Below are 11,199 nucleotides of genomic sequence, written 5' to 3' on the forward strand. Positions count from 1 at the left end.
ACAGCTTGTCTTCCTTGCAATACCGTTGCTACTTCGACTTTCTCCTACCCAGATCTCTCCTGCCTGTGCACCGTCCTCCCCTCCCCTTGCCTTGTGCTTGCCTCCTGGTTGTGTTCATCAATCTCTTCTTGCTGCTCTGTATCATTCTGCCTTATCCCTGCTGGATCATTCAAGTAAATCATTTGCACCTCTTTCCTCTTGTACCAAGGTTGTTTTTTTCTCAGTGCCAGCATGGCCTGGTTGGGTATCTGATAATGGGTACCTCCTTCATCCCCTGGGCTTTAGACGATTCAGTTACCAGCTGGCTGGTTAGGAAGAAATTGTACAGAAATTGTGCAGAATTCTATGGACAAATTTTTGTTTGTCTTTGAATGTTCTTCTTTTGAAGGTCTTGTCCTTCTTTCAGAAAGCATGAAGCAGCCTGAAGCTGCACGTGATCCTGAAGGCCTTTCTCAAATTGCTGCCACAGGAGAACTTCCTGTAACCAAGGTCACAAAATCAGACTTCAGATGATGCCAGGTCACTTGCTCAGTGCTCTGGGATAGCCTGTAAATGCCCCATCTCCCTGTGATTCCCGTGTTTGGTATCTGAGCCCCCTAGCTCCCCATTCGCAGTACCCCTAGAGCCTCAAGAGGCCAAACTGCCCAGTGAGGTGGCCACCCGTGTCTTCTGCCTCTGTCGGGTCCCCAACCCCGGGGCAGTCTGTACAGTTATAAAGCTCTCCAAGGCCAGCAGAGCTGCTTGGGTTCGGCATGACTTTGCAATTTGACCCAGCCTCAGCTTGGAATAGCAGGCAGTGAAACTGTCAGGAATCGCATCAGCTCAGATGCCAACTCCCTCAGAGTAAATTCTGTTTTGGAAACATCATATATTGCTGATCCTGAAGTACATTTTTAAATGATGTTTTCCTTCTGCAAGGTTTTTCAATGTAATATCTCCTGAAGGTAAAATGCCACGTTTCTGCCAGCTCTGTATATGTAAGGGAGAGAAGATCCTGCTGGAAAAAGGCATACTCTTTGGAACTGAGGATGCTCTTAGCTATAATTTGCCTTTTCTGTAACCGCAGAAAGTTACATGTTTGAAAAAGCTATGCCTGACTTCTGCAGATATGACTGCAAATAGGGTAATGTGTGTGCCCTGGCACAGTACTGCGTGTCTCTTGACAGTCATTTCTCAGGCTAAGTGTTGTTCCTTTGAGACATTATCTGTAGAGGTGTTGGCCTTTGATGTGCTAAGGAATCTTGGTCCGGACGGATCATTTCACATGGAGTTAGAAATGTGGTGAGAAGTGTTCAAAGAAAGGATCATCTGCAGCTCACTGTGTATGCCCTTTTCCCCTGGGTTGGGAAACAGGGAGCTACTCCAGCAGCATGAGAAATAACCAGAACTAGCCTTAGAGAAGTAACTACACAGCTCGTGTTCACCATTGGAAGATTACAGAGCTGTTCTGCTTCCCAGAGCTGGATTTCCACATGTTGATCACTATTAAGATCTATTACAGACACACAGGAGGAGCCACAGCCGCTCTGCTGCCCTCTCCTGAGAGGACTGCAGTGGCAGAATGATTCAGATGTGAGGTTACACCTGGAGCACAGATGCTCATGTGATCACAGAGAAGTTCACAAGTGGATTTTTCCCACTTCTCAACCACTTTTAAAGGGGGCTGGTTCACCAGTAGTCCTCACTGTAAAAAGGCCAGCAAATACTTGTAGTGAGCGAGTATTATGGGAGCACTGAGTGTTGAGAAGAGGACTCCAGGGAGCTGAAGGGGCTGATTAAATATAGAATATGTGGTACTTAGTAGAAGTGGGATCCTTGTCCTTTGCAGTAGTATTAAGCCAGTACCTACAGGCCACCCTCGTGACACAGCTGCATTTAACAGAGGTATTACTGATGTTAAGTGCCAATGTGCATGAGTGTGACCAGCAGAGAAAGAGGGACTGAATAAAATGAGTGAAAATGAAAGAGTGAGCAACCCCTGCTAGGCACATGCATGACAGCCAGCTACTGTGGGGCCAATTTAGAGAAGGGCTACAAAGTACCCTCTATCTTAGCCTCTACAGACCACCAGCAGCAGAATGTTGGGCCTGGGAATGGCTGTGCAAGAGAGGTCTGCATTGAAGCAAGGGAAGATGCTGCAGGTCAAGTAAAAGGGCAGGAGCAGAGCTGACATCCACCGAAAGGGTACCCGCATCAGAGAAACCAAGTGCTGTGCTATTTCCTTTGACAGTGCTCCATATCTTTGCCATGGGACAGGACTGCAGTATCTGTAGGTTCCTGGTCATTTCAAATAGCTTTTGGCAGGAAAGAGAGCAGTGTTGAGGATTTATAGGAGTTTTAAGGATTTTCTCTGTTCTTTCTCTGTGTGCGGAGGTTACCAGGGCAGCTGCAGCAGGCAAAGGTATTACTGTTCTTGAGGCTCTCAACTGGCTCTTTCCCAGCAGTGCTGGATTCCCCCTTGTCTGCTCAGTGGGAGTTGGTTAAACAGATCACCTCTAAAATGTTTAGAGATCCCCACAAGCTCAGATCTTGTCCTGCCTCACCCCCCAGTGGAAGCGAGCAGCAGCACAGCCTGCCTTTCCTCTGCACGGCTGATGTGCCCTTGCAGGGAAGTGCCAAGCCTTAAAGGCTGCCCTTTCCTCCTCTTCCTTTTCCTCCTGTTTTAGAGCTAGGGCTAAACACCTTGGCTGCCTGTGCGCGTATGTATGCGTGCACAGGTGGTGAGCAAAATCCTATACCCAGGACTACGCCTGGGACCCAGCTCGTTCCCTCATCGGAGGAGAACCAGGCTGGCAGCACCCACCAACCTACCTGCGTGCTGAGCCCCTTCCTGCTCCCCACTGGTTGTCGGGCTCCCACCCCTGCCTGCCCGGCTGTTCAGTTTGGGGACGGGGGCATTTAAGTATATAGGGGCTAGTCTGTCCTTCCTGCCAAGGTGATGGGGCAGGACGGATCAGACCCCAGGGGCCAGGCCCAAAGGTGTCAATGTGTATCTGGCCCCGTGAAGGGGAAGAGATGACAACCCTGTATCCTCAACTCTCTGCTCACATACGTGCCAGGCCCGCTCCTTGTGCTCTGTATTTTTCCCTTTCCAAAACAAGTAGAGGCTTCTTCTGTGTACAATCCACTTTATATTACAGGCCTGGGCTGCCTTCCCTCAGGCCTCCAGACCAGGACCTGCCAGTGGGATGCCAGTAGATCAGCCCTTTTGCTCCTCTCTGAGCAGAACTGACCGGAGGCAGTGTGGCAACCATTTCTGGGACAGCTCTTACTTAGAGCATGGGTGAGTCCTTCTTGTCTTCCGAGCTTTCTGGGAGCTTTGTGGTGGCTGTGAGGAGGCTGCTCACTGCTGGAGGACTCTGGGTAGCTGGACAGACCAAGTTCATGGCATCCAAAGGCAAGGGCAAGATGAAAGCAGGTGGTTTCTCTGCAGTAAGGGAGTGCAGTGCATGGAGGTAACGCAGTTGAGCAGCAGCAGGGGCACTGGACAGGATCTCAGCTGCCATCCGCAGGGACTCAGAAGCAGCCTTTTCCCCCTCAGCAGCAATCACCTACCAAGCAGGGGAATAAAGAAGGTTTATGTGAGGCTGGGAGTAAGAGGGGGAGTGGACTGTTCATTACAGAGGGAGGTTGCCACCATGAAACTCCCAGGGCCAGTGTGATGATAATATTCCTCCTGTCTGAAGATCACAGCATGTACTAACACCTCTGGATGCTCCCAAAAGTTTAGGAGCTCATGTCTAACTTGTTTTTACTAGGCCTTTCGGGGCTCATAATTGGGCATACCCTTGCTGCAAAAGCATGGGAGAGGGCAGCCCCCAGGCTAGGCTTGTGGGAGGGGTGCTGGACACCACCCTTATCCAAGCTCTTGAGCAGTTCACTGCAAAACCAGCCTGTGCTGATCTCAGCCTGAGCTGAGCAAGGTGCAGGGTACATGACAGTGGTGACAGCCCTGCACTGGGCTCCTAAAGGAGTGAAACCCTGAGGAAGAGATCCCCATGGGGATCACTGTGCGCACAGGGGTAACCCCAGACCTCTTTGTGTGTCTTTCGGTCCTAGCCGTAGGCCAGGTACCAGATATGGCACTCCACTGGGCTGGCTCAGAGTCTTGCTGCAGCTCCCCTTGTTAGATACAGCTCTTGAACGGGAATTAAAGGAAACATATCTTCCCAGAGCTGTATCCTTGTGTGGCATGTCCCAGGGACCTCAAACCAGGGGTGGGAAAGGAAGGAGGAATGCTTCAGAAGGAGATGAGAAGTATTCAGAGCTGGCATACCCGCACTTTGGCCTGTCTCTGGGCCTCTGCTTCCACAGCCAAGGACTGCCGGACTTCAGCAGGCAGCTGCACGTTGTTGCTGTGGTAGTAAAGGACAGGGATTAGCTGGGCTCTAGGCTTTCCTGGCAGGACTGGATGGTCAATCTGAAACTTGGAATGGGCTCATCAGTCAATCTCTGCAGATCAGTTTACTCATGTTCTTTGCTCCCTGGGTGTCTCTCTTTGCGAATCTCACTGTAGCCTTCTACCTTCATTCCTATCCTTCTTTTCCAGCCTAGTTTTCTAATGATCAAGCTTCCATGATCGCTAGACAGCAGGGAGACCTCTTCTCTCTGTGCCTCTGAGGCTTGAAGTCTATGCTCTCTCTTTGTGAGACAGCAGAGAATCCACCGGGAGACTGCTCTCGAGACAGGCACAGACATTTCCTTCTGTTCATAGATTTACTCATTCACCGCTTGGCTCTCTCTTCCATGATCCTCTGTGTGATGAGCGAGTCCCACCTTTCTGCATGGGCTTCTGAGTGATGTCTATCCCTGCTAGTGCTAAGACCTTGGGGCCTTTGATCTAGAGTGGGACACAGAGGGTCCAGTGCCTGCTGCGCCTCTTGGGCTACCAGAATTGGGTGCAAACTCTGCCTGCAGCAGCAGTGAGATGGTGATGAGATCCCAGCTAAGGATCCTGCCCTGGCTGCCAGTGTGGGAGCAGGCACAGACTTCACATGTGGAAGTTTTACGTGAGGCAGAGGCTGAAAGGGGCAGGGAAAGTAGGAAGGTGAGGGGTGAGGCTCTACCTTCTGCAGAACGGCTGCAAGGAAAGAGACAGAGGCAAAGAAGGAAGAGGAGCAGGCAGCATTGAGCAGAGGAGGACAGGTATTTGCAAAGGGCCAGCAAAGTCCCCTCTACCAGCATTTCCTACCTACATTTCTGTTCTCTCCACTTTGATCCCCCAGCAGCCCGTGACCGCGTCCAGAGCCACCTGTGAGGAGGAATATTTTTAGAGCATGGGGAGAGTACCAGCCCCGGCGTAGGCCCCTTACAGGGAGTAAGACAGTGCAGGGACATTAATTCAAGGCAGGTAACTGCAGGACTGTAAGGCTGATTTATTAGTTTTTATGTGCTATTGGGTGAGGCCCCGCAGAAATAAAATTATTTCCCACATTTTACTTCCAATTTGTGTTTGCCTCAGGGATTTAGCATGATTTAACTAGTCCAAACTGGTTCAAGTGTGGAACCAATTCAGTTCCATAGCAAACATTCAGTTACTGACTGGTATCATTGTGTGTGTGTGTCACTGCTGGGGGTCCCACGTATCCTGGGTTTATGGCAACTCACTTATGCTGCAGAATACATTTATCATGAGAATCTCCTTTCTGGGGTAAGCACTGAAGCTGGGGTATCACAAAGCACTGATGAAGCTCATCTAAGTGGTTCCTTCATGCCTCTCACAACATACTGCCTGCTACTCTCACCATGGCCGCCTGTGGGGCCCACACTGTATATCCTTCTCCTAAAGTGATCTGAGTCAACAAACAAACAGAAGAAAAATTTTCCATTTTTTCTGTGAAGAAGGCACATGTTGGTTTTCTACCCTTCTGCAAACCAGTGCCTGTGATTTTGAGGGACTGATCACCTGAGTTTCTTTGTGAAGCCTCAGTTCACCCCTTGCTCTGCTATCTCCCCCCTGTGGAAGCACCTTTATCTCCTGACTGATGCTCTTCCTCTCCAAAAGAAGTTCAGAGAAAGCTCGATGTGCCAGGAGGCGCTTCGTGGTGGTCTGCACCAGCAGCTGGATGGCACTGGAGATGCTGGTCAGGGTGGTGAGGAGAAGAGAGGCATTCTCCAACCGGTAGTAGCAGACGGCATCTATCTCCAAGGTAACCATGTCTTTAGTCACCACCTAAGCAGAAGACAGTAGGGGAGACGGAGTTGGTCCTGACAATTCTAAAGTAGCACAGAAAAGCACGCAATTAGGAGAATGATGAAGACCAGCTGGATAGTTAAGTCTTTTTAGTTTCTGCCTCTGCTACTGACTGACCTTGGGCAAACTATGTAACCTCTGGATCTCAGTTCCCTGCACAGCATCTTTGTGTCTGTCTCCTCAGTACATCTGCTGAGCTAGGGACTGTGAGTAGGTCATCATCCTACGCTGTGTTTGCCTGCCCACTGCTGCCCGGTCCTGTTCTGAGAGCATATGCTGTATCCTGAGGTGTGTGCTCAGTTATTGTATCTCCAGAAGGATTTGCTGTACACCACTAGGGTGAGCCTGGAGATGCTACCAGACAAGGATGGTCCCACTGGCAGCACAGACAACACGTTCCAAAAGGAGAAGAGGGTCTGTGGCTAGGGAGGTTGCAGGTTCAAGGGTTAGAAGCAAGGGTTCAGCCCTTTCTTCCTCCCAGGATACCGGAGTAGAGTACCACCTTTATATCATTTTAAAATCTTAGTCTGAGCTCCTGTCCCTGCTGCATGCACCCCTCAGTGTGGTGGATAAAAAAAACTGGTCCAGTATCTCTGGCCCAGCCACTGCCTAGTGGTCTAGATTACTACTAAAGCATGTCAAATTGCATGGGATTAAAAGCAGTAATTTTAAAAAGACGAAATTTCACTATGGTGAATTTTTGGCATCCCATTTTCTGAGGTGTTAGGGTGACTTTGAGATGTTTTTTCAAACTTTTCCACGCAGGGATGAATTCTGGAAGCGTAAGATGTAATGTTAAAGAGATCCAACAATTAATATAGAGAGGGGCTGTCAGCCATACCTGATGGAAGGGGATCTCTAGGGTTTTGAGGCGGAGGTCTATCTTGTGATACGTGTCCAGGCAGGGAAGGAAAAAGAAAAGGCCTGTGGGAGGAAGAGAAAGGCAGTTGGTGATCAACAGAACCACAGAAATTGCCTCTCCTGCTCTGGAGAACAGGGGAGGGTTTGGCATGCAGAACTACAAAGGAACAGCAATACAGAGGCTCAAATTCTGAGGCTGCTTCCATGATGGGAAAAGCCATTAGAAGATATTGGCCCTTGAGAGGAAGGGAGTAAAGACATCCCATCTCCTGTCTGGCCATGCCTGCTTGCAGGGCACCAGCATGTGAGCTTTGGTAGAGCATGAAGAACAGGAGCGACATGGCTGCGGGGAGCTCAGTAAACACCTTACCAGGCCCTCTGGCTCTGCCAGGAAGGAGGTGCCCAAGTCGGAAAACGATGGCTCTCTCATACTCCCGTACTACCTGCAGAGGGAAACAAAAGCTAGGCTGGAGAGGAAGGTCTAGGAGTGGGGAAAGGGGCCTCACCAGTATGGGAGGATGTCTGTTCTGGAAAAGCCATGTAAAGGGAGGATTTCAGCACGTATGAGCTAGTAGAGTCACCTGTCACTGAGTCCCTTTACCCCCTCAGAGAACCTGGCCCAAAACTGTTGGCTGGCCTTGTGTGTGAGCAGCATTGGAGCAGCCTTGGGACAGCCGGTGATTTGGTGACAGCAGCCTATGTTAGAGCTGCCCAGGGTTTCCCAGGAAGAGGCCTGTGTTCTGCTTCCTTATAGCCTGGCCGAGCCTGAACGCCCTGGGCTAAAATTTTGCATGTTGGTTGTTAGCCTCCAAGGGAACCATGTGTAAGAGTGCTCACACGTGTTAAGATCTGAGCTGTAACACTGAGGCTCTCGTTGAGAACAAGATGAACATGAAATTTCCTGAGAAGTGTCAATCAAAATATGTCTACTTGTAGCCATGCTAGAAATCCGAGAAAAGGGGAGGAAGAGGGACAATCTGCTGTTAACTGAGAAATCACCCCCTTAAAATTTTTAATTCAAAACCTATTTACCCTGCTGCTGAAATGCAGTCATCTCTGGGCTGGCTAGGCTGAAGGTTATGTTTGAAAGTTAACAGACCTGCAAATTATTTTTAAAAAGGGAAACTTAAGCCCTTGTCTTCTGATATTGCAGCGGGAGTATCTGATAGGCAGTGACTGGATCCATGTGCAGCCCTGTGTTGCAGCCATGTATGATAAAAGATAAGTAAAAAGTAATGAGTTGAAGAAGTGTAAGTAGAGCCTTAGACCAAAAAAGCTTTATGCTCATGTTTGACACATGCTGAACCACTGAGTTACATCCACATGAGACACCGAATATTACACCTAGAGAGGCCCCATGATTATTCTCACCTTCATGCAGAACCAGACAGAAACGGGGAAGGTCATTATGACAAACAGGAAAGTCAAGATGGTCAGAAGCCACTCACAGATGCCCAGACCTGGAGACTTTACACCTAGGGAGAAATCCAACATAACTATGTTAGGAGAGGATTGCTCCCAAAATACTGATGGCCTGAAAAGTCCCTGCACAGATCAGCTTCAGTGTTGCTCTTTGCCTAGACCTGGTGTATGTGAACCATTTGGCACTCTCTAGACCTGTGTTAAAGAATACTCCCTGCCCCAGGTGGCCAGGAGCTGCCAGGATGGACTGACAGATTCTGTCTCTGCTCTACAGGCAGAAATTGAGCTCTGCTTCTCCATAGTGCTTTGACTAGAGAGCAGCCTTTAGCTTGGAGACCTGTGGCTACCAAGTAGTATTGAAAGGCTTGGAATGAGCATCTTGTTGACTGAGCTGGGATCCCAGAAGCTTATCTGCAAAGATAAACTAATGGCAAAGAGAAAGATTGTAAATAAGAGAGCTTTCAATATGCACAGCCTGAAGTGCCCATCCCTATCAGAGTATCTCAGGACCCTTTGGAATAGGATTTTAGTTGCATCCCAGCTCCTTAATGCAGCAGGACCAAGCCACTGGTGCCGCTGAAATCTCCCTGTGCTCTACAGCAGTCACACCAAGGTGCTGGAGGCTGACTGGAGTAGTCAGCCCCGTGTGAATACTACCTTCTATATCTCCCCAAAGTAAGTGTGGGTCATCTTGATCTGGCTGCCCTTTGTTGTGCTCCTGCCTGAGGGAAAATCTGCACATATGGCATGAAACTAGATAGATTACTACTGGTCGTACCTAGACCCAGAGGTTTTCCAGCAGTGAAGTTAGCATCCCTGCATTCTTCCCATTTTGATTCCTTCTAGCCCTTCCATCCCTGCCCATTTGCCTTTGGAGCTCCCTGCAGAGCCACCAGGTCCTGAAAGAGGTTTAGATCCCAAGAACCTGTGTGATCACTATAGCTCCACAGCACCGCTCACTAGCTGGAATTCCTGTAATTGAGGCAGAAAGAGGCAGTTGTGAAAAGTTAGTTCCCAGAGAGACAGGAGCAAGTCTGAACCTTTGCATCACTCTAGGGCAGCAGAGCTGCTGGCATGGAAGTGGACAAGTGATGCTGGCTCCTGTAATACACATCCTGTAAAATAGCATCTCTGGTCCAAAGAGGCCCAGTCATCTTCCCAGAAGACTCACAATGCTCCCTCTGGTCATGGCAGGCTGGGAATCTGCCTGACCCCTGGCCTGGAGAGGAGCTGCTCTGGAGGGTTATCCAGAAGAGGAGCTACAAGTGTGCACCTCAAGCGCAGTTTTTCCCCGCACTACAGTTCTTTGGGCTGTGAACTGGCATTAAGGCTAACTCCATCTACCAAGAAGGGTAAACAAGAAAAGGAAGACAACAGAACATGAACAGAGCTGGGGAGCAGTAAGCTGAAGCATGAAGGATGCTGGGGATGTAACTGCTTGTTTTAAAGTTCATTGCTTTGCTAGACAGTGCTGATCTGCATGAACTGGCTGGGAGCTGGCTGGAGTCTCCCATATCGCATCCTGAGGATAACTATATGTCTGTGCTGACACTCGCTGTGCAGAGAGCAGTCATACTGTGACCCACACAAGGTCAAAAAGCCCATAGCTTTCCCGCCCCTTCCCTTCAGTCAGCCATACCTTCCTCCTGCTGCTCGCTGTCCAGCAACGCCATTGCCTCCATTTCTTCATCAGATATCACATCATCCACGTCCACCACCGTGGATGTATGCACCCTACCGTCAGTCCCTGCGGTGCTCTTGATCTCCTTTGCCTTCTCCTGCTTTATGTCTCCCCTTCCTTTGCCACCTTCTCTGCTGCTCTCCCTCTTCTCCTGTTTGCTCTGTGTAGCTGGGGTCTCTCTGCGTCTCCTGTGAGACTCCCTGGAAGAGCTCCGAGACCTCTTATCCATCCTCGTCTTGTGCCAAGGAGCATGCAGCTGCCTGTGGGAGTAGGATGAATTCGTGCTTGAATTTATTGCTGCGGGCGGGAAAACCAGGGAGGGGAGGAACACAGGGAGGTGTCAGATCCAGGAGGCTTGTTTCAAGTTTATCATAGGCTTGTCAGACATAATGGACAGTGAAGTGAGCAAGCTGTTTTCCAGCTGCTCTGCTCTCATCACAGACTGCTGAGGAGATGGGAAGGAAGGTTAGACCTGGATAGGGCAGACTCTAGGAGGACATTCTGTTTACATCTTCCTGCATTTGGAAATAAAATACAATCAGAAGCACTCAGATGACTTTCAGTAGGCGGTTCCTGCAAAGCTGTTGAAAAGCAACCTAAACTTTTAGACTTGTCAGACGTATGGCTCCAAAGACCTCAAATGGTGAGAGTGGCCCAGAACAATAAACAACATGGTGAAAAACCTTCACTATGAGACCAGTGGCTTACTCAGGAGTGCATTGAGGGGGTGTTGCAGAGAACAGCTGGGTGAGCAGCACCACACACTTGTCTGCTCTCTAGAAATCCTTTGGCTGGCACAGCGGAGGGACATTGGCAGCAAACTCCCTCTCTAGGGTCACCTCAAATTTTAGCAGGGAGGGAAAATAGCCAGTCCCAGTTCAGCCATGAACTTTCCTGAATGCGTGCAAAGCACAGAGGCCATTGCAGGGTTAAAGCTGCTGAATCTAAATTGCCAAAAGAGTTTGTGCCTAAATACCTCCCTAGTTTTCCACAGCAGGAGCGTGGCAGAGGAAACATAGGAGCTTTTTTCTTTTCATGCCAC

At 49.5% G+C, this 11,199-nt stretch overlaps 1 protein-coding gene across 1 annotated transcript; it reads right to left on the bottom strand.

The window, feature by feature from the left end:
* Positions 1–3,272: 3,272 nt before the first annotated feature.
* On the bottom strand, positions 3,273–10,386 carry NPHS2 (NPHS2 stomatin family member, podocin). Its single transcript, XM_074152046.1, has 8 exons — positions 10,116–10,386; positions 8,426–8,529; positions 7,425–7,497; positions 7,035–7,117; positions 5,969–6,172; positions 5,196–5,251; positions 4,277–4,355; positions 3,273–3,551 (listed from the first exon to the last, which is right to left on the bottom strand). Exons 1-8 carry the CDS (start codon positions 10,384–10,386, stop codon positions 3,273–3,275), a joined length of 1,149 nt encoding a protein of 382 aa, XP_074008147.1.
* Positions 10,387–11,199: the final 813 nt, after the last annotated feature.

This window comes from Numenius arquata, chromosome 8, assembly GCF_964106895.1.
Source record: "Numenius arquata chromosome 8, bNumArq3.hap1.1, whole genome shotgun sequence".
In the NCBI taxonomy this organism is placed as follows: domain Eukaryota; kingdom Metazoa; phylum Chordata; class Aves; order Charadriiformes; family Scolopacidae; genus Numenius; species Numenius arquata.

Bases quoted from the DNA above. Each gene is read 5' to 3' on its own strand.
- NPHS2 (XM_074152046.1), bottom strand. From the start codon at position 10,386: ATGGATAAGAGGTCTCGGAGCTCTTCCAGGGAGTCTCACAGGAGACGC. The intron at 4,356-5,195 runs GTAGGTAGGAAA...TTACTACCACAG, and splicing joins AAAGTGGAGAGAACAGAAAT to CAACAACGTGCAGCTGCCTG. The intron at 3,552-4,276 runs GTATGCCAGCTC...CCTGCTTGGTAG, and splicing joins AGAGACAGGCCAAAGTGCGG to GTGATTGCTGCTGAGGGGGA.